The sequence below is a fragment of the Galeopterus variegatus genome, unplaced genomic scaffold, assembly GCF_000696425.1.
Source record: "Galeopterus variegatus unplaced genomic scaffold, G_variegatus-3.0.2 Scaffold706, whole genome shotgun sequence".
NCBI lineage: Eukaryota > Metazoa > Chordata > Mammalia > Dermoptera > Cynocephalidae > Galeopterus > Galeopterus variegatus.
The window spans coordinates 341800-363677 of NW_007726817.1; the positions used below are offsets into that span (position 1 = coordinate 341800).

At 52.7% G+C, this 21878-nt stretch overlaps 1 protein-coding gene across 2 annotated transcripts; it reads left to right on the forward strand.

The window, feature by feature from the left end:
* Positions 1-654: 654 nt before the first annotated feature.
* Positions 655-21420, forward strand: ZNF335 (zinc finger protein 335). 2 transcript variants are annotated; one of them, XM_008571581.1, is made up of 28 exons: positions 655-710; positions 1380-1630; positions 2979-3219; positions 4059-4136; positions 4395-4700; positions 4798-4929; positions 6014-6160; positions 7851-8103; positions 8194-8371; positions 9357-9469; positions 10382-10400; positions 10537-10653; positions 10731-10807; positions 10887-11047; positions 12195-12427; positions 13637-13730; positions 13862-13956; positions 16728-16987; positions 18049-18160; positions 18247-18612; positions 19533-19675; positions 19756-19910; positions 20058-20161; positions 20251-20328; positions 20544-20627; positions 20710-20775; positions 20859-20928; positions 21021-21420. In XM_008571581.1, the coding sequence occupies exons 2-28, from the start codon at positions 1430-1432 to the stop codon at positions 21146-21148; spliced, it is 4011 nt and encodes a 1336-aa protein (XP_008569803.1). In that variant the 5' UTR covers positions 655-710; positions 1380-1429; the 3' UTR covers positions 21149-21420. The 2 variants fall into 2 exon arrangements, with proteins under 2 accessions (XP_008569803.1, XP_008569804.1); XM_008571582.1 differs by having other exon boundaries at positions 10740-10807.
* Positions 21421-21878: the final 458 nt, after the last annotated feature.

Genomic DNA, 21878 nt, shown 5'->3' on the forward strand with positions numbered 1-21878 from the left:
CTCTACTCAGGTAAATGATATGTATACAAAGCTCACTAAGGGCTAGGCATTAACTCCTCTCCATTTCCCCAACCCACCATCAGGACTTGCCTCCCGAGTCCCCTCACTTGACGTGATTTTTAGACCAGCCCGTCCAGTCTCCGGGCCTCAGTTTCCCCGTCTGCACAACAAGGATTGCACACTCCCCTCCCATCAAGGCACATCAAGCCTAATCGGGCAGGATCCGATTAGGCTCAAGGAGAGCGTTAAGCGATCGGTTAAAAAGCCAGGTAAAGTGACTGATTACGTTTACTCCTCTCTTGCATACTGAGACTCCGGTGGCCGCACATCTTTCTCAGCAGTTCCAGGAGGGGCGTGGCTAAACAACCAGGAGCCACGCCCAACCCTGCGGCCCGGGGAAGGGACCTGCAGTGACGTCATATAGCCATCTGATATGTAACCCTCCGCCGAGAGAAAGTAGTCCACATGCCACGGTGAACCCCGACACCCATGCTAGGGGATATATAAAATCATACAGTCTCTCCGGACCTGATTATGATTTTAAGGCCTCGGGGCGACCTGCCGAACACTGGAAACCTATTTTCCCTGGGCCTGAGGAGGAAGTAGTTCCGGCCTACGGTAGGCCGATGGGTTCCTCCGCACCGGGGGAAAGAGGATGGCGACCTCGTCGATGCCGGAGTCGGAGAAGAACGCGGCTACAGAAGCTTCAGGTGAGTATTGGGTAGAGTCTGGCCGCTCCATTTCCCCCTGCCTTGGAGTGGGGCCACCCTGAGGGGATACCCGACGTCGAGGTCCCGGGCCGGCGGGGCTGTCCGAACAGGGCCCCGGGGTCCCAGGCCCTTTAGTCGCTCTCGCACTTGCCTGAGCGGAAAGCCGGCGCCGGCACAAGATGGCGTCGGGCCTGGAGCTCAGGCAGCGCCGGGGACAGCCCCAAGTCGCCAGGCCCCGAGACCGTCGCTATCAGCCCCCTCCGCAGGGGAACCAAGGGCGGGGGGGAGCGAACCACTGACCCAGGGGCCCTGCGGGCTGTACCACTGACCCTGCACTCTGGGGGAATAAGGGGGGACCACTAGGGCTGAACCACTGAGCCCATACCGGGCCCACAGAGTGAACCTCTCTACGGAAATCATGGAGGCAAGGAAAGGGTCAAGATTACCGGCCATTGACCACTCTCCCGGGGAAGGGCTTAGCCTGGGAGGCAGGGCTTCTCCGTCCTGTTTCCCGCAGTTCCACTCTCAATACGCGAGAAGGCCCCACCCCGTCGGAGACTCAGTCTTTGCGTCTGCGAAATGGGCGCAAGGGTGTTGCTGGGTGGGCTCTGGTTGCCGGGGCCGGGAGGGTGGCCCACTTGTTCCAGCCCCGGTCACCTCTTCTTGCAGAGTGAAGGCCCCAGACGCTGCACCTCCCTGTCAGGCGATCCCCTAAGCCAATGGAGGAGAACGAGGTGGAGAGCAGTAGCGACGCGGCCCATCGGCCTGGCCGGCCCGAGGAGCCCTCCGAGAGTGGCCTGGGTGTGGGCACCTCGGAAGCCGTGTCTGCAGACAGCAGCGACGCCGCGGCCGTCCCGGGGCCGGCGGAGGCCGACGACTCTGGCGTGGGGCAAAGCTCGGATCACAGCAGCCGCTCTCCGGTACGGACCGGGCTGGCTGGCGTGGGTGAAGGCAGGGACCTGACAGCCAAGGGGAAACAGCCAGCAAGGCTTGTTTGTAGTCAATACTTGTTTCTAGTTTACTGTGAGCCGGGCACCATGCCCAGCACCTAACATGGGTTTTCTCATTTAAGCTTCAAAACGTGTATAAGGCATAGACCACTTTTGTCCACGTCTTACAGAAAAGGAAACTGAGGCACAGAGTGCAGATTGAGAACCCAGAGCCAGGATTCTAATGGGCTGTGATTTTACCCACTACACTACCTGTTGTCCTCACGCTTTGAGAGGCAATTGTCTTGGTCCAAGTCTTGGCTCTGCCTCTAATTCACTGGGAGACCTCTTTGAGCCTCAGCCTTTCCATCTGTAAAGTAGAGCATGAATACCTGCTTCCAAGGTACTTGGTCATGAGATCCCATTAGGTATTCTCTTGGAACACTTTGGAAATCAACTCCTCCTAGTGCTGCCACTTCCTAGCTCTGTGATCTTGAGCAAACTACCCAACTTCTAGCTCTCAGTTTCCTCATCTGTAGAGTGGCAGTAATAAATATTCCTGCCTCGTAGCGTTTTTGTGAAGATTAAGTGAATTAATTAAGCAATTAAGACAGTACTCAGCACATAGTAAGCACTCAATAAGTTTTGGCCATTATTATCTGCAAGATCATGATCATATTCAAGACATCACTCGATAGAAGTACACGACAATGGCCCTTACTTTGGGGTTCAGGAGTTTCATTAATTCCACAGAGATAGGCCTACCAGAGTGTGCTGGACCCTGGGGATACAACAGGGGACAAGACAGGTGTAGTCCCAGCCCTTGTGGAGGGTGCAGTCTGGCGAGGGGGATGTTGGGATGCAGAGTGAACAGTCGTGTGGAGGGATGCAGGCGGCTAAAGCACTGAGGACAAAGAGGTCCTAACTTGGCCTTGGGGTCAGAGTCGGCTCCCTAGAAGAGGTACCATCTAAATGCTGATGAGAAGACTGGGTAGTAGTTAGCCATGGAGTGATGCTGGGAAGTTTCAGGCAGAGGGAACAATTTATGCAAAAGCCCAATGAAAATAGCTGCACCTGGCTGTGGTGTGGAGAGTGTGGGGGTTCCTTCCCCTTTTCTGGGGTAACCCCTAACCAGATCCAGGAATGCTGGGACTTTTTCTTGGGGGATTCTGTGACTAGATGGCTTCTCCCACTGCTCCCCAATGGGGCTGAAGGTATGAGTGGCCCCACTCACCATGTCCTTGGGTTGGAGAGCTCTCTCTAACAAGTGGGAGCTTGCAGGCTGCCCTGCCCCATCCCTGGCTCCTAAACTTTCTCCCTCCCTGTTTCCTGCCCCCAGGAGGAGGTATCTGAGAGCAGCTCAAGCACAGACCCCCTGCCTCATGGCTATCTCCCTGATTCATCTTCTGTGTCTCGTGGGCCAGTGGCCGGTGTGACAGGTGGCCCCCCAGCACTGGTGCATTCCAGCGCACTCCCAGACCCCAATATGCTGGTGTCTGACTGCACGGCTTCCTCCTCAGACCTGGGCTCGGCCATTGACAAGATCATCGAATCCACCATTGGGCCCGACCTTATCCAGAGTGAGTCAGACAGAGGGCAGCAAGGGCCTCCCCACAGGGGTTTCCCTGCGGAGTCCAGCAGCCAGCTGTGCACATCCCAGCTGTGTGAACTGGGCAAATGACCTCACCACATCAAATGTGTAAAGTGGGAACAATAACCCCTGTCTCATGATGGTAAATGACATGAGGATTTAATGAGACAGTGCAGTAAAGTTCTTAGCATAGTGCTTGGCATGTGACAAGCACTCAATAAATAGTAAAAACAGTTATTGCTTACTTTGTGCCAGAGACTGTTCTAAACTTTCCATAGAGTAGCTCATTTAATCCTCCTAGTAACCCCAAAAGGTAGATGCTGTTATCCTCACAGTCCAGATAAGAAATCTGAGGCACAGAGAACATAAAATAACTTATCCCACTGTCACCAGCAAGCAGTGGATGGCGTTGGGTCATGAGCTCAGACAGTCTGACTTCAGAGTTTGTAAGTACACACTGTACCTGCTATTGTTAATGACATTTATAGAGGTCATAGCACCTCAGAAAGCCCTAGGATAGTCTGGGAAGCCAACCCTAATAGAACGATACAGGAGCTGGGCCTTGGCCTTGAGGAAGTTTGGAGAGGAAGGAGGAGGACTTTCCAGGTTTAGTAGTCAATGGCCAAGCAGCTGGGGTAGTCATGGCATACCATGTAACTGTAGGTCTGCTGCTGAGCCGGCATGTCACTCACACCAGACTTACCAGTAGCCCTGCCAGGGGAGGCAACTGAGGCCAGAGGGGTGATGCAGCTGGTTTGCAGTTGCATGGATGGGCCAGAAGGGGTGTGGGCCTATAGCTGGGAACTCCCTCCCCGCATCTCTGCCCAGGCTGCATCACTGTGACCAGTGCTGAGGATGGCGGGGCTGAGACCACACAATACCTGATCCTGCAGGGTCCAGATGATGGTAAGACCCTAGACACCAGACCCAGGGCGCCCTACAGAGGGTGGGGGAGTACAAAAGGACACGTTCTGCCTCCTACTCCCTGTGTGGTCCTGGCAGGTTATCCACTGCTGTGGGCCTCAGTTTTCCTACTGACAAGGTGGCCTCTGGTAGGGCATTTGTTTCTGAGCTCCCTGAGCCTGCGTGGGAGGGGCAGCTCTAGCTCATGGCCAGTCCTGCCCTCTGCTTAACCTCCCCTCCAACCCACTCACTCACTCCCAGGTGCCCCCATGACATCGCCCATGTCCAGTTCCACCCTGACCCACAGCCTGGCAGCCATTGAGGCCCTGGCCGACGGCCCAACGTCCACATCCACGTGCCTGGAACCACATGAGGAGGCACAGAGTGGGCCCAGCTCCCCCGTGCAGCCACCCCCAGCCACTGGCTCTGAGGAGCCAGACCTGCAGAGCTTGGAGGCCATGATGGAGGTTGTAGTGGTGCAGCAGTTCAAGTGCAAGATGTGTCAGTACCGGAGCAGCACCAAGGCCACACTGCTGCGCCACATGAGGGAGCGGCACTTCCGCCCAGGTGCGCCAATAGCAGCCTGAATTGCAAGTGTTGGGGTGGGGTACTGGGAGCCAGACGTGGCAAGCTTGTCTTACCCTCCCTCCCCCCACCTCCCCAGTAGCAGCAGCAGCTTGTAAGAAGGGACGGCTACGGAAGTGGGGCAGCTCAACCAAGACCCAGGAGGAAGAGGGGCCAGAGGAGGAGGAGGATGACGACATCGTAGATGCTGGTGCCATTGATGACTTGGAGGGTAGGCTGCCATGGTTCCTAGGCCTGCCATCCCCACCCGCATCTACAGATACTCACTGAGTTCCTGCCAGCTCACATGGAGGGCCAGGAAAGAGGAATTGGCATGCACCCACAGTGCCTCCAGTATAAGACAGAGGTGGCTGTGCTAAGACCAGGAACTCTGTGTGCAGTTGTGCAGGCTGCACACTGAAAGAGAACCCAAGAGGGCCCGTTCATATTGGTACAACAGAAATATAGTGCAAGCAAAAGTACATGTGTATTTTTTATTTTTTTGGAAACCATGTTAAAAAAAAACGGTGAAGGGCCGGCCCATGGCTCACTCGGGAGAGTGAGGTGCTGATAACACCAAGGCCCCGGGTTCGGATCCTATATAGGGATGGCCGGTTCGCTCACTGGCTGAGTGTGGTGCTGACAACACCAAGTCAAGGGTTAAGATCCCCTTACCGGTCATCTTTTTAAAAAAAAAGGTGAAATTAAGTTTAATCGTATATTTCAGTTACCTAATATATCTAAAATATTATTTCAATATGTAATCATAAAAATTATTAATGAGTTTTTTTTTTCTTTTTTGATAGTAAGTTTTTGAAATTCACTGTGTATTTTACACTAAATTATATCTCATTTTGGGCTGAGTATATTTCAAGTGCTCAGTAGGCACATATTGCTAGTGGCTGCTGTTTTGGATGGTGCAGTCATAGAGTTTGTAGACCTGTCTTTTTTTTTTTTAAATTCTTTTTGGTGGCTGGCTGAACCCTTGACCTTGTTGTGTTTGTTACAGTTGTTTTCTAACAATGGCTGTAAAGTGTCTTGAGGAAGGGATGCCTTCTTCTAATTCACATAAAGTTGCCATACGAGCTAGTGGCAGGTGCCAGGAAAGGTACAGAGAAAGGACTGCAGGAACTCAGAGGAGGGACGCTCACAGTCAGCAGAGGGGGGCACAAGAAGGGCTTTTTGGAGGGGGTGTCACTGTGGGCTTGAAGGAGTAGGAGGGAGGGAAAGTGAGCCTCTTCCCAGAGGAGCTAGGCAGGGGTCAAGGCTGAAAAGCAGGTCCAGCTACTGTCCACCTTTCTTTACTGTCCTCACAGAGGACAGCGACTATAATCCAGCTGAAGATGAGCCCCGGGGCCGGCAGCTACGACTCCAGCACCCCACCCCCAGTACCCCAAGACCCCGAAGGAGACCTGGCCGGCCCCGGAAGCTGCCTCGCCTGGAGACTTCAGACATCCCAGATGGTGAGACTTAGTCATGGGAGGGGCCATGTGGGTGGGTCAAGGGCACTCTCTGTGTTTTGTGGAGCTTTGGGGGCTGGGTGTGCTGTTCAGAGCAGTGATCTCAAACCAGGGTGACCTGCAGGCCTCCTTGTAAAGGGGAAAGCCCTCCTAGACCCAAGTTTAAGAAATGCTGACTCAGGAAGCTATATCTCAGCTTTGTGAAAAGTGCCTTTTTGGGCCCGCCTGGTGGCGCACTCGGTAGAGTGCGGCGCTTGGGAGCACAGCGGTGCTCCCGCCGAGGGTTCGGATCCCATATAGAGACCGGTCCGCTCACTGGTTGAGCGCGGTGCGGGCACAACACCGTGGGTTGCAATCCCGTTGCCGGTCGCGGTACGGGCGCGACACCAAGGGTTGCGATCCCGTTACTGGTCACGAAAAAAGACAAAAAAAAGGAAAAAAAAAAAAGTGCCTTTCAATAGTAAATTGTCACAACAAAAGAGAAGTTGGGGTCTTTATAACTGAACTAATAAGATAAATTTTAAATATTACTGAAAAGAGAACAGAGGAGGGACAAATCTAAGACCTGTGGATCCCTGGCTTGAAGCATCACAAGCTGGGGACAGGAAATACCCAGTAGGTGGTGCCAACTCTGCCACCTACATGCTTTGTGACCTGGAGCACGTTGCTTTGCCTCCTGAATCTCCTGTTCCCTTATTTATGAGTGGAAATGATAGCAGCACTTGCCTTTTAGGATTGCTTTAAGGGCTAAATATACACAAAAAAGTACATGGTAGGTGTTTGTGTACGTGCGGTTTGGAAGACTCATTCATTAGTCTCTTTTCCAAAATAACTTTTACTTAGGTGTGTATATATATGGAAAAGCACACATGTCCTACACATGCCAATGAGTTGTCACAAGGTGAAAGCACACCTGTATAACCTAGCACCCCGATCAAGAAACAGGATGTTATCAGCATTGCCTGTATCATTTTTAATTTTTAAAGTATTATATATAAATAATGTTGATTTTTTTTTTTAAGAGATAACACATTCAGATTCTTAAGACTTAAAAGGTTTTCAAGCATGTCCCTCCCTTCCACCCTGCAGCCCTGCACCTCTGTAGGGAATACTAATGTTAAAGCACTGCTGTTGGGTCCGGCCTGTGGCTCACTCAGGAGAGTGTGGTGCTGATAACACCAAGGCCATGGGTTCAGATTCCATATACGGATGGCTGGTTAGCTCACTGGGTGAACGTGGTGCTGACAACACCAAGTCAAGGGTTAAGATCCCCTTACTGGTCATCTTTTTTAAAAAAAAAAAAAAAGCACTGATGTTGCTTCCCAGACTTTAGAAAGTTCCTGTAAGTTTACCAAAGCAGCGATTATTGCCTCCATTTGACAAATGGGGCAAATGAGACTCAGGGAGGGGAGTAGCATGGCCTGAGGATGCACAGCAAGTCAGTGACAGAGCCAGGTCTAGAACCCAGGTCCCCAATCTCTCACTGTTGCTCCAGATAGTGTCCAGGTTGAGTAATACTGTGCTGACAGCACATCAGCTGTAGGAGGGATGTGGTATCTACGTTGCCCTCTGGGCATGGGCTGTCTGCAGCTGTCCTTGTGTGGGGGGTGGCAGGAGGGTATTTTGGCTGGCCTCTGGCCCATCTATCCTGGTGTGTCTGTGGCTGATTTGTGGCCTGGCATGTCCATGGCAGGTGTGGAAGGAGACCCTTTTGTGAGTTCCCAGAGTGGACAGAGCCCTCCAGAGCCACAGGATCCTGAGGCTCCCACCTCCTCAGGCCCAGGATGCCTGGTGGCCCTGGGCAAAACTGGCAGGGCCCCTGTGGAACCTGGCGTGAGCCAGTCAGACACAGAGAACACAGTGCCCTCCTACCAGGACGAGCTGGACACGCCGCCCCGCCGCCGTGGTCGACCTTCCAGGCGCTTCCTAGGCAAGAAATACCGCAAGTATGTGCTGCAGAGGTGAGGTGGGCAAGGCAGCAGACTGGACTCTTGGGGCCCCCAACCCAGCCAGACCTCCACACACCCTCCTGGCAGGTACTATTACAAGTCACCCAAACCGCTGCTGAGGCCCTTCCTGTGCCGTATCTGTGGCTCTCGCTTTCTGTCCCACGAGGACCTGCGCTTCCATGTCAACTCCCATGAGGCCGGTGACCCCCAGCTCTTCAAGTGCCTGCAGTGCAGCTATCGTTCCCGCCGCTGGTCCTCGCTCAAGGTGGGCATCCAGGAAGGCATGGGGCTGGGCGGAGGATGAAGAAGGCAGGCAAGGGCCGGCTGGTGACGCTGACAGGGAGTGGAGTCACCTCTCTCCTGTGCCTTTGTAGGGCATATATCTGGCCCCCAACCCACTGAAGAGGCTAAGTGCTTCAGCCCCTGCTGGATGGCCTCCATGGGGAGGTTTGCAGGTTGTGCAGTGCATGGTGGAATCAATCACATTTTCAAGAGTGCTATTCAGGGTGTATACATCATGGATTTGCTTGTTCACCACCACAAACTGGCAGATGGCAGTAAAACTCTGGTTCCATCAAATTCAGTGTGTTAGAAAGTTTGCCAGTAGATGGCAATAATGTGTCTCAAGAAAGGGGCTTCTTTCTCTCCTTAGCCCAAAGGTGCCTGTGCAGGCCTGCAGCAGCCTTACACCTGTCTTTTATCTAATACCTGGATAATTTCATCCTTGAGTGGCCCAATGGGGCCGTAGGTGTTAATAGTTCTATTTTACTGACCCAGGATACTGTGGCTTGGCCTGGCCAATGTAGTGAGTGTGGCAGGGGATACTTCGAGCATGGGCAATCAGAGCCCCTGGGCTTTCTGCACATGGTGCTTCTTCCTACACAGACAGGGACCTGTGACCTGGAAGTTGTTTTCTGGGCTCTGCAGAGGACATGCAGTAAGAAGGGTATAGGTTGGAACCACACTGCCTGTTCAGCTCCAAGCTTTGCCATCTGCAAGGCTCCTTCACCCTGAGCCTCAGTTTCCTTCTCTGTCAAATTTTGAGCCAGCACAGGGCCTGGCACAGAGTCGGTATTCTCGATGGGAAGAGTACCCAGCATTCAGAGGCCTCAACCCTTGCAGCAAAGTCTGCTGTCCACACTTCCATGTTAAGAGCCTGATCACACAGCAACCCTAAGGCTGTGGGCATGGGTGAGGTGGGGGTGGGAGAGAGGCCAAGCCCCAGCCCACTGTCCTTCTGCCTCTCCCAGGAGCACATGTTCAACCATGTGGGCAGCAAGCCCTACAAGTGTGATGAGTGCAGCTACACCAGTGTCTACCGGAAGGATGTCATCCGGCATGCGGCTGTGCACAGCCGAGACCGGTCAGTGGGTGTGGGGAGGCAGGGGGGTGGGGTAGGAAAGTGGAGGCCCAGGAAAACCATGGTCCTCACTTACCAAGCACCTGCTCTGCACCAGCCTCATTCGCTGCATATCCCAGACATGATCAGAAAGGCAAGGTAATTCATCCCAGATCATTTGGCTCAGAACAGGACAGTAGCAGTGCCTTGAGGTCCCCAGTTCAATCTTTTCCCCGCTGCAAGTTTTCTTTTCTCATCTGTAAAATGGGGACAGTTGTTGAGGGGAGTGAAGGAATTGTATGCCTAAAGGGCTCAGCAAATAATCCAGAGATTTTCTGGACTCTGGGTCAACAGTCATCTCTCATGCTGAGAGCAAACTTAGGATAAAAAGAAACAAACTCCTTAGGGGCCTAGTGATTGCTCACTGAATTATAATTAGATCTGCAGCTTCAGGAAGGAGTTAGTTTCATGAGGGGGCGGGCAGAGATTGGATACAGAGATCCATGAGGATGGTGACTCCATCCTTGTTTGTGGAAAAGTCAACCTTCCAACGTGCTTATAGGTTTTCTTAAAGGAAATGAAAAAGGAGTTATGTGGCCAAATAAGATTAGGGTCACCAGGTTGAATAGCACCTGTTCAACAGCTCTCTTTCTTGCTGGACTTCTTAGAGCCTTTATTATGCAAATGTATTTTGTGATTGAGCGAGAGAAAGAACGCACCATTTCCTAGATGTAGTTGGTGCAGAGTGTGTTATTTACAGCATTCCTCTTGGCATTTTACCCACTGAGCTCCAGTTGGGGGAACACTGTTCTAAGAGAAAGGGGCTTAGGTGGGGAGTGGGGATGCTCAGGGCTGAGACTGGATCTGGTCAAGGTGAGAAAGTCTGGGGTGAGATTGGGGAAGCGATGGTCTGACTCCTAGGCCTTTCTCTTCCAGGAAGAAGAGGCCAGATCCGGTGAGTCTGGGGTCCTGTCTGGGAAGGGAGCCTGCCTGGGGCTGCTTGTGGGGGTGGGGGTGGTGGGCAGGAAGTGAGATCTCACCCTCCCTCCTCCCCTGCTCTCTCCATCTTGCTCCTTCTTGTACCTTTCCAGACCCCAAAGCTAAGCTCTTTCCCCTGCCCCGTGTGTGGCCGTGTGTACCCCATGCAGAAGAGACTCACACAGCACATGAAGACGCATAGCACTGAGAAGCCCCACATGTGTGACAAGGTGGGTTGGGGCCAAAAGCCAGGCTGGGGTTGGGGGGCGAGGGTCTTCCCTGAGTGATCTCTCCCTCTAACTCACAGTGTGGAAAGTCCTTTAAGAAGCGTTACACCTTCAAAATGCACCTGCTTACGCACATCCAGGCTGTTGCCAACCGCAGGTACATCCCCTAGGAGGCCCAGGGGATGGGAGTAGCCCCCAGCCCATCTCTGAGCTTTCATCCATGTAATTGCCTGCAGGTTCAAGTGTGAGTTCTGTGAGTTTGTTTGTGAGGACAAGAAGGCACTGCTGAATCACCAGCTGTCCCATGTCAGCGACAAGCCCTTCAAATGCAGTTTTTGTCCCTACCGCACCTTCCGAGAGGACTTCCTGCTCTCCCATGTGGCTGTCAAGCACACAGGTCAGGCTAGGCATCCCCCAGTCCCACCCCCCACCAGCCCCGAACTCCCCGTATCCCGATTGAAGGCTTGGCTCTCATCCTCTTCCTTCACTGGGAACAGCCAAAGTCCTTCATATATAAAGAGAGGTTCCTGTGGGTGTGGCCAGTCACTTGCCTTCTCTGAACCATCCTTAGTTGTGAAATAGGTAAGTCAGAAGGGTTGTTAGGAAATTGAGTTCCCTTTGTTCCTGAGTGCTGTGTGTGTTGGGCGCCAGGGCTAGAGACAGGTGTCACCTGGGCCCTGCCCTGGTGTATTAGTCCGTTTCTGTTGCTTATAACAAAATATCTGGGTGCTTTATTAGAGAACCAAATTTATTGCTTACAGTTTTGTAGGCTGGGAAGTCCAAAGTCCAGGGAGCATATCTGGTGAGGGTCTTCTTGATGATGGCTTTACAGTACTGCAGAGGTCTCACATGGCAGAAAATGGCGGAGCAAAGAGAGGAATTCTCTGTGGGTTCTCCTTTTAAAGCCCTCTGGGCCACACCCCTGACCAGCATTATTAATCCATTCACTGCAGCATGTTCCTACAGTGTAATCACCTCTTCAAGGCTCCACCTTCCAATTTCCATTAATAGGACTTCCCAGCCTCAACAGTTGCAGTGGGAGCCAAGTTTCCAATACCTGGAACTTTGGGGTACACAATTTAAGCTTCACCGAGTTTGGGGGGGCCATTCATTCCACAGCACCTGGGCAGATGGAGCAGCAGAAGGAGCAGCACATGCTTGGCCCACAGAGGTTACAACAAAAGGTGGCTCTTGGTCCTCCTTGGTGCCAAGCCCTGTGGTAGGCACACTAGGGGAGATTAGGGAAAGGTAGCAAGGGGTTCCCTTAGCCAGATTCCTACCTGGAGGCAGATGATCACAAGGGGAATGTGTGGTCATATGACCTTGAAAATGTGCTCTGACAGGAAGGCTGTGAGTGCAGAGGGCAGCCCTGATTCATTCTGTCCTGGCCCACCAGACTGAACAGTGGCATGTGTTTGTCTAAGCATAGGAATGAGTCACTGGGAGCAAGTCAGTTGGAGAGGTCTTTGGGGTCAGGGAAGGCTTCCTGGCGGGGGCGGATTAGAGGGTGGGTGGGTGCAAGCATCCCCAACATGTGCCTACAGGGGCCAAGCCCTTTGCCTGTGAGTACTGCCACTTCAGCACACGGCACAAGAAGAACCTCCGCCTACACGTTCGGTGCCGACACGCAAGCAGCTTTGAGGAATGGGGACGGCGCCATCCTGAGGAGCCCCCCTCTCGCCGCCGCCCCTTCTTTTCTCTGCAGCAGATTGAAGAGCTGAAGCAGCAGCACAGTGCGGCCCCTGGACCACCCCCCAGCTCCCCAGAACCTCCTGAGGTAAGCTCAATCTGAGCACAGAAGGCAGCACGGAAAGGGCTTGGGGGCAGCATCTTCATTTGTGCATTGGGATGCAAAATGACCCCTGCCTCTCTAGATTGTGGTAAAGACCAGCTGAGTCACAGATATGCCAGCCTTTAGCTTAGAGTAGGAATGACTCTCCAGTGCTAGTAGTAGAGAATGGGAATACCAGTAGCTTAATTGGGATAATAGTTTGTTATTCTCTCGTTTAAAAGAATTCACTCCCGCCGAGGGTTCGGATCCCATATAGAGACCGGTCCACTCACTGGTTGAGCGCGGTGCGGGTGCGACACTGAGGGTTGCGATCCTGTTACCGGTCACGAGAAAAGGCAGAAAGGGAAAAAAAAAAGAATTCTGGGGGCCGGCTGGTTAGTTCAGTTGGTTAGGGTGTGGTGCTGGTAACACCAAGGTCCAGGGTTCAATCCCTGTACTGGCCAGCTGCCAAAAAAAAGGATTTCAAAGATCAGCAGTCCAGGGATAGTGTGGCTGTTCCATGGTCATCAGGGACCAAGTTCTCTCAATATTTTTGCCCAGCCGTTCTAGGCACATGACTTCCGTCTTTATAGTTGCCTCATGGTCCAACATAGCTGCAGGAACAGCAGTCTTCTCAGGCACATCCTAGACAGGAAGCAGGAGGGAGGGATTGGGGAAGGGTGAAAGGATGCCTGCCATCTGTCTGTCTGTTTCCCTCATAAACTTTAACAGAAGTTCCTGGCTTAGCCATATGGCTACACTTTACATAGCTGCAAGGGAGGCTGAGAAATGGAGTCTTACAGATGGGTACATTGCCCCCCTGATGAAAATCAGAGTTCTGTTAGCAAGAAGGAAAGGGAGGATGGATTCGGGGTAGGTAGCTAGCAGTCTGCCATGTGGGCTCACACGGTAGCTCCAGGAAGATGGACCACACAGTGTGCTGGTAGAACATGGGCTCTCACAGGAGTCAGATTGTCCTGAGTTCAAGTTCTAGCCCTGCTACTTACTGGTAGTAGGGTATCAGGCCAGTTCCTTCACCTCTCGGAGCCTGAGTCAGTTCATCTGTAGAACTGAGCTGATAAATACCTGAAAAGTGGTTGTGAAGATAAAACGAGCCAATAGATGTAAAATGCCTGACACATCGGAGGTGCTTGGTAAATGGCATTTGAATCTGGGCCATTACCTCTCAGGCTTGGCTATATCCCCACCCCACAGATCCCCCCAGAAGCAGCACCTTTCCAGTCACCTGAGACGCCCCCGCTGCTCTGTTCTGACACCCTGGGTGGCGCCACCATCATCTACCAAGAAGGTGAGCTTGGAGGGAGGGTGGGTGCTTCTGGAGTGGGGCAGGTGTCATGCTGGTGGGGCCTGGAATATGGGGAGGGTAGCGTTGGTGCCAGTCTTCCAGCCCTTTCTCAGGCTCAGGTCTCACCCACCCAGGAGCTGAGGAGTCAGCTGCGATGGCCACACAGACAGCCTTGGATCTGCTGTTGAACATGAGCTCCCAGCGGGAGCTGGGGGGTGCAGCCCTGCAGGTGAGCTGCCTAGGGGCCTCTTCCCCTACCCTCTCCTGCCCAGCTGCCTTAGGTGCCCAGCTCTACACTAACCACTCAGAATAGAGGAAAGCAATGAATCGGACCTGCCCCACTCTTGGGGAGCTCCTAGTTAATGAGGGAGACATATCCACTGAAACCCAGTGGGAAAACACAGAGGGGAACCAGCTGTGCCAGGGAGGCCCCAGCAGGATCTCCCACTCCACTCTCCAGAGTCTCCAGCAGCCTCTGCCATCCTGAGCAATACGTGCTGCTCCCGTGGTTTTGGGGGCCCTGTTCTTACTTGTTTTTTCTCCTATCTCTGTGGCCACCCTGTGCCTGTGGGTGCTCCCCCAGGGGTCTGAATTGGCTTTCCATCTAGCTGAGTGATACTTCCTTCAGCCCGAAGTCTCCTAAGGCTTTATCCAGCTTGGGCCTCTCTCTTGAGTTCCATTGGCTGTGGCATATGCACCTCAAGCCCAACACATCCTCCCCCAGGTTCATCATCTTTACTCCTCCCCTCCTCCACCCAACTGCCCAAGGTCACCTTCACCCCTCCCTCCTCCAACCCCTGTACAGCCAGCCCGTCTCCAAGGCAGAGGGAAGTTTGTTAGCACCTCCCAGGTCCCAGCCTCTTGAAAAAATGGAGAGTGTGTGTTTCAGATTATAAATTCCTAGAACTTGGAGCAATAACATACTGCCGGGGGTCAGGGAACAGAAAACTCCACGGAGGAGGGAGGCTGGCATTGGACCTGGAAATCTTCATAGAATTCAGTTCATGGTGTTTGGAGGTATATAGAAGTTTTACGTTTTTATGTAGTTAAATATATCAGCCTTTATAGTTTTGCCTTTGGTATCATCCATCGAAAGGACTTCCCCAGCCTTTACCCCAAGATTATGTAAACATTCATTTGTGTTTTTTTCCTTAGGGTTTCACATTTTACACTTAAGTTTTTTTTTTTTTTTTTTTTTTTTTTTTTTTTTTTTTTGTGGCTGGCTGGTATGGGGAACCCAACCCTTGACCTTGGTGTTACAGCACCACGCTCTAACCAACCAAGCTAACTGGCCAGCCCTACACTTAAATCTTTACTCCACCTGGAATTTATTTTGGGTGTATGCGAACAGGTAGGGGTTTAAATTTTCCTTGTTTTAAAAAACTTTTAAGGGTAGTCAAGTGAAGCAGTGGGAGTAGAGAAGGGACAAAGAAACTTTTTTTTCCCGAGAGATGGTCAGTGCAGTGTACCGAATAATCCTGTCTTCCTTGGTGGTTGGAAATGTCCTTTTTATGATTCCCACATGTACAGGAGTCTGTAGACTTTTCAGTTCTGTTCTATTGATCTGTCTGCTATTCTCTTGCCAGTCTCATGTTTGTTTTTTCCTGATTCCAAAAGCATGCGCTTATAAAAAACCAAAATGAACATTAAGTAATGTTCAGTATAGAAGGTGGTGAAAGTCCTTAACATTTCTCCTCTCCCCTCAAATAACCAGTTCATGGGTTAAGAATTTCTTCAGGGTTTTGTCCACACACACACTAACACCTAGACCTTTGTTTTCATGCTTCTTACTCATTGACAACATTTCTTTTATTCACTCAGCAGTGTGTGATCTCCTCATTCTCATAACATCTCCAGATGATGTCTCTGTATCATTCCATCATATAGCATTGTATAGATGTGCTAAAGCTTATTTAGCCAGTCCTTTAATGGTGGGGTTTCCAGTTTTTTGTGTTTCCATGTACATATATTTTCAAAGCTCATAAACATTTTTTTAGTTAAAAAAAAAAAGTCTAGAAGTAGAATTGGGGGATCAGAGGGTACAAAGTCTTGTAAAAATATATGCCAGTTTGCATGACCACCACTACGGTATGTTCCCTACATTCTTGTCAGTACTGGGTATTGTCTGTCTTTATAAATCTCTACCAACCTGATAGAGTTTGTGGTCTTAATTAATTAATTTATTTTTGGTGTCTGGCTGATAGAGGAATCCAATTTCTTGATCTCGTGTTATAACACTGCACTCTAACCAACTGAGCTAACTGGCCAGTCCCTGGTCTTAAATTTATAATTGTATGAATATAATTGAGGCTGAACTTCTTTCTGTATTTTTAGAGACCATTCTATTCCTTCTCTGAATTACCTGTTTGTGTCCTGTCTCTATCTTCCTATTATGTTGTTAGTCATTCTGTTATTGCATCATCAGAGCTCTTTGTACATCTTTTTTTTTGGTTTTGGCAGCTTGCCCACAAAGGGATCTGAAACCGTGACCTTGGTTATTATAAGGCTGCACTCTAACCAACTGTGCTCACTGGCCAGCCCCAAAATCCTGGGATACCTCAGGGGTATCCTTTTTTTCTTTTTCTTTTTGGCGGCTGGCTGGTATGGGGATCTGAACCCATGACCTTGGTGTCATCAGCACCACGCTCTCCTAAGCAAGCTAATTGGCCCATCCCCGCAAGGGAAGTCCAAGGGAACAAGGTGGACAAGGAAGTCCACCTTTTATCTCTGATATGAGTTAAGTACTGCCCCCATTTCTTTGTTTCCCCTGGGGGGCAAAATCACTCTGCCCTATATTTGTTAGTCTGTTTCCAGTTGCTGAGTGGGATTTGGAAGGCCAGAGTGTATTTTGTGAAGAACTTGGGTTGCGCAAATGAGCAGTGGCATGCTGGGTGTGGCTGGAGTGTAGGTGAGCTTTGAGGCACTGAGATAGAGACAGGTCTCGAACACCAGCATCTTTGTCAAGTACCCCGCCCATCATGCCTACTGGTGCCATTGCAGGTGGCCGTGGTGAAGTCGGAGGACGTGGAAGCAGAGTTGGCATCCTCTGGTGGTCAGCCCTCCCCCGAAGGTGCCACTTCACAGGTGGTAACCCTCCATGTGGCAGAGCCCGGGAGCAGTGTGGCAGCTGAGAGCCAGCTAGGCAACCCTGACCTACAGCAGATCACCCTGGCACCCGGTCCCTTTGGTGGGGCTGGCTATAGCGTCATCACGGCACCTCCTATGGAGGAGGGGACATCAGCTCCTGGCACGCCTTACAGGTGAGACTGCCACTTGCAGGGCTCCTTTCAGCCTTTTCCTTTTTCTCTTTTGGTGGCTGGCTGGTACAGGGATCTGAACTTGTGTGTTATAAGGCTGCACTACAACTGGCTGAGCTAACCAGCCAGCCGCCCTTTCAGCCCTGTATAAGTGTGGTGGGGCAGTCATATTTGGCCCCTCCCCATCCAAGCCCAGTTGGCAGGAGGCAGAAATTCTGACATATAATAAAGCGATTGGGTGATGGGGGAGATCATAATTCTCAGGAGGTCAGGAGGTACCATTTTTTGGTACCTTACATTTTCTGGGCACTTGATGCTCATGATCTCCCCTAAACCATTCCCGTGAGATCCACGTTTCCATCATTTTATATATGAGTAAACAGCCCAGGGAAGTTAAGTAACTGTCCTAAAGTTGGACATGCAGTAGATGAGGATTTGAACCCTGGTCACTTTGGTTCCCAAGCCTGTGTGCTCTTTGTCTTGGATGATCCCAGGTGTTGCCCAGTTCCAACATTTGTAGCAGCCTTGGGCTCCTTTGTTAGCATTTGAGGCCTGGCACCTGCACTTAGTTTCCCTACAGTGAGCAATTTTGGGGCAGAAATGTTTTTAGGCTCACTGAATTCTTAGGCTGTCTGAGGGAGCCTTGAATCCAAGTGCCAAATTGTTGAGCTGGGATGGGAGTCAGGGCCCTAGGTCCATGTCTTGTCCAGCACCTGGGCAGACCAGTCCCAGCATCTGCCTTCTGCTTGTGGCTACAGGTCCTTATTAGCCTCACCTCTGCAACTAGGCTGTAGAGACCAGGCTTGTGGGGCAGATCCACCCTGTTTGCCACCTGTTGGCCTGGCCCTATCCTCCTGCCTTACTTGGCCAGGACCCCTGGGAGATGGCAGAGGCTCAGATGGTACAGGCAAAGCCAGGGTTCAACCCAGGGTCCTTCCTACTTGAGTCCATCTGTGGTGGCAGTCACCCCTCAGTTGATGCCTGTTTTTTGGGGAAAGGAGCTCCTGTGGTCCTTCATCCCCTCCTGGAACCCAGCCTCATCCCTCCTCTTCTCGTTACCACAGCGAGGAGCCCCCAGGTGAGGCAGCTCAGACTGTGGTTGTGAGTGACACCCTAAAAGAAGCTGCTACCCACTACATCATGGCTGCTGATGGGACCCAGCTGCACCACATTGAGGTGAGGCTTGGGGGAGCCAACCCCTCCCTCACCCCCAACTTCTCCCTTCCCTCCTTAGCACCTCATGCTCCCTGGTCTCTCCACAGCTGACTGCAGATGGCTCCATCTCCTTCCCAAGTCCAGATGCTCTGGCCTCTGGAGCCAAGTGGCCTCTGCTGCAGTGTGGGGGGCTGCCCAGAGATGGCCCTGAGCCTCCATCTCCAGCCAGGACCCACCAGGTGGGGGACCCCCAGAGTTCTGCCTCCCCACCTCCTGTAGCCAGCAAAGCCCTGGGCCTGGCAGTGCCGCCCTCACCACCATCAGCAGCGTCAAAGAAGTTTTCCTGCAAGATCTGTGCAGAGGCCTTTCCTGGCCGAGCTGAGATGGAGAGTCACAAACGGGCCCATGCTGGGCCTAGTGCCTTCAAATGCCCTGACTGCCCCTTCAGTGCCCGCCAGTGGCCTGAGGTCCGGGTAGGTGCTGCCACCCCGCCTCCCCCCAACCCCTGCCTCTGCTGTCATTCATTTGTATAACAAACCTTTATTGAGCACCCCCTCAAGCCAGATCCTCTGCTCCCCTCTAGGGTCAGAGGTGACATATCAAGGTCCTGGCTCTTAGGGAGCTCAGTTTGGTGGGGAGGCAAACCAGACATAGCATGACTAGTGGCAGATAGTGGCCCCAGTGTGAACCAAGTGTGCCCACAGAGAGCACAGACACTCAAGAACAAGTCATTTGGACTTGGGAATGCTGGGGAAGACATCACTAGGAGAGATGGTTGAGCTGGGCCCGTGGGAGCAAAGGTACAGAGGTGTGATGGCAGGAGGCGTGGTTTAGGAAACTCTAGAAGTTGTCTAGAATACTGAGGGCACAGAGAGTCAAGGCAGGTGGGAGTCATTGTGGAGAAGGCAAGTGAGGCACGTCTGGGCCAGTTCATAGTCCATCTCAGGGCCTCCCTCCGTTTGCCTGAGGATTTCGTTTTCAGACCCAATCGTGCCATGCATCTTCACAGAACTTGGTGGGGGAAGCATGCCTAGAGCCCCACCCTCCACATGGGAAGACTGAGGCACAGTTAGGCAGGACTAAGCCCTAGAATATCGGGGCTGGATGGGATAGGTCCCCTCACCAATACCTGTAAGTTACATATGGGTAAACTGAGTCTATGAGCCGGAACAGGACTTTCCAACTGACCTAACAATGGAGGCTGTGGATGTTTATTCTCTTAGGACACAGCACCGCCAGATCTTGATCTGCTTCGTGCTTTTTACCCAGCTCCTTGTTAGTGCACAAGATTTTGGTTTTCCTGGGTCTACTTCACCTGATTCCCTGACCAGCTAGCTGTCTGTGGGCAGTTTGTTGTCCTGACCAGGGCTGAGCTCAACTACCCCTTCTGCAGGCCCACATGGCGCAGCACTCAAGCCTGCGGCCCCACCAGTGCAACCAGTGCAGCTTCGCCTCCAAGAACAAGAAGGACCTGCGGCGACACATGCTGACCCACACCAAAGAGAAGCCTTTCGCATGCCATCTCTGCGGGCAACGGTGAGGCCAGGTACTGGTGGGTGGGGGCTGCAAGGCACACGCCATGGAGCTGTCCCTGAACCTTCTTCCTTCTCCCTCAGTTTTAACCGTAACGGACACCTCAAGTTCCACATCCAGCGGCTGCACAGTCCTGATGGAAGGAAGTCAGGGACCTCTACAGCCCGGTCTACAGCCCGGACCCCCACCCAGACCATCATCCTGAACAGCGATGACGAGACATTGGCCACACTACACAGTGAGCTGCCCCTGGGGCCACAGGGTGGGCACCAGGGTGCATCCAGAGACTTGAGCCACGGCGCCAGAGGGCACTTCTGGGCCGGGGTTAGGGCTGGGACCTTTCAGTTTTCCCTGGAACCCTTCAGTGAGCATCCTCTCTTCCCAGCTGCACTCCAGTCCAGTCATGGGGTCCTGGGCCCAGAGCGACTACAGCAGGCACTGAGCCAGGAACACATTATTGTGGCCCAGGAACAGACAGTGACCAATCAGGTAAGAGCCAGGGCTGGGGACCTTGCTGGTAGGTAACAGGCAGGGGTGGGGACAGAGAGCTGAGGCTAGAACTGTCTTGGCCCTGGCAGGAAGAAGCCACCTACATCCAAGAGATCACCACAGCAGATGGCCAAACAGTACAGCACCTGGTGACCTCTGACAACCAGGTAAGCTGCTCCTGATCCCCTCAGCCATGATCTCTTGCCCTCTCTCCCTGTCAAGGTCTCACCCTGAAGACAGAAATAATACTTCCCAAACCACCTGTCCAAGGGGCCATGTTTGTAACTGCCATTGTTGGTGGTGGCTGTCCCTCTACTCTGCCTTCTTAGCTGAGTTCCTGGTGAGTGGGGCCCCAGCTCCCCTCCTCCCCACTCTTCTTCAGGTACAGTACATCATCTCCCAAGACAGTGTCCAGCACCTGCTCCCCCAGGAATACGTTGTGGTCCCTGAAGGCCATCACATCCAGGTAGGCCAGGCCTGGGGTGGAGATGGGACATGGGGGAGAGCTACACAACCCATTCCCAGGGTCATGGATTGTCTCTCTCCAGGTACAGGAGGGTCAGATCACGCACATCCAGTATGAACAAGGGGCCCCGTTCCTCCAGGAGTCCCAGGTAGGGTCCTCGGGGGACCAGGTAGAGCTGGGGCATGGGCAGAGTTCCTCTAGAGCCATGTCTTACTGGCTTTTCCCCTCCAGATCCAGTATGTGCCTCAGCAGCTGGTCACACAGGCTCAACTTGAGGCTGCAGCACACTCGGCTGTCACAGGTATGGGGCTGGACCCTGAAGACCATGGGGGCCAGGGCCCAGGCCTAGCTCCCTGGGCCTCAAACTCACTATGCTTTCCCTTCCTCTGGCAGCAGTAGCTGATGCTGCCATGGCCCAAGCCCAGGGCCTATTTGGCACAGAGGAGGCAGTGCCTGAACACATCCAACAGCTGCAGCACCAGGGCATCGAGTACGATGTCATCACTGTGGGCGATGACTGAGCCTCAAGGGCCCAACGCAGATCATGGATATTGGGGCCAGCCATCCTAGGGGTGAGGGCCCCACCGGGACTCACGTCCCTGTTTCATTTAAGGGTATCTGGATACTGGGCAGCCAGCACCTGTCACTCCAAGGGAGCCAGACCTGTGTTGTTTGGGTTGGGGGGCAGCCATGGGCCCCAGCCTGCAGGCAGGCTTTGGGAAAGAAATTTATTTTTGTTTGGATGGACCCACTGGCCCTTCAGTCTCAATAAAGGGACCAGAGTCCAGCCCTGGCCAGCTTGCTTTGTGCACTTGTTGCTGCAGCCTGAACCAGGCAAGGACCTGGGAAGAAGGGAAGAGGAACCTGTTGGCTGCCCCCACAGGTGGGGTGTGAAGCAGAGGCTGCCTGGCTCCACGGCACAGCTTGCCCTGCCCTGTAATGGACAGTGGTCCAACAGCAGGGCAGACCCTTGGTGCAGAGGCCTGATGACAGGAGATGGCTGAGCTGGTGAGAGCCCCGCTGAGCACCTTCAGACCCTGCTTCCTTCCCTAGACCCCAGGGGAGTATCTGCTCCATGCCTGGAGGTCTGCAGAGGGCCTGTGGTGGCTCTGAAGCTGTTCTTCCTCCTGAGCCTCGACTATAAAACACTCCCAGCTGCCCATTCACGATGGTTGCTCCAGGGCCAGCAAGTCTGGCTTTCAGCCTGGGCACAGGCTACCAGTATCTGTGCAGGCCCAGTTGTGGGAATCT

Bases quoted from the DNA above. Each gene is read 5' to 3' on its own strand.
- ZNF335 (XM_008571581.1), top strand. From the start codon at position 1,430: ATGGAGGAGAACGAGGTGGAGAGCAGTAGCGACGCGGCCCATCGGCCT. The intron at 8,104-8,193 runs GTATGTGCTGCA...CCCTCCTGGCAG, and splicing joins CTAGGCAAGAAATACCGCAA to GTACTATTACAAGTCACCCA. The intron at 8,372-9,356 runs GTGGGCATCCAG...TGCCTCTCCCAG, and splicing joins GCCGCTGGTCCTCGCTCAAG to GAGCACATGTTCAACCATGT.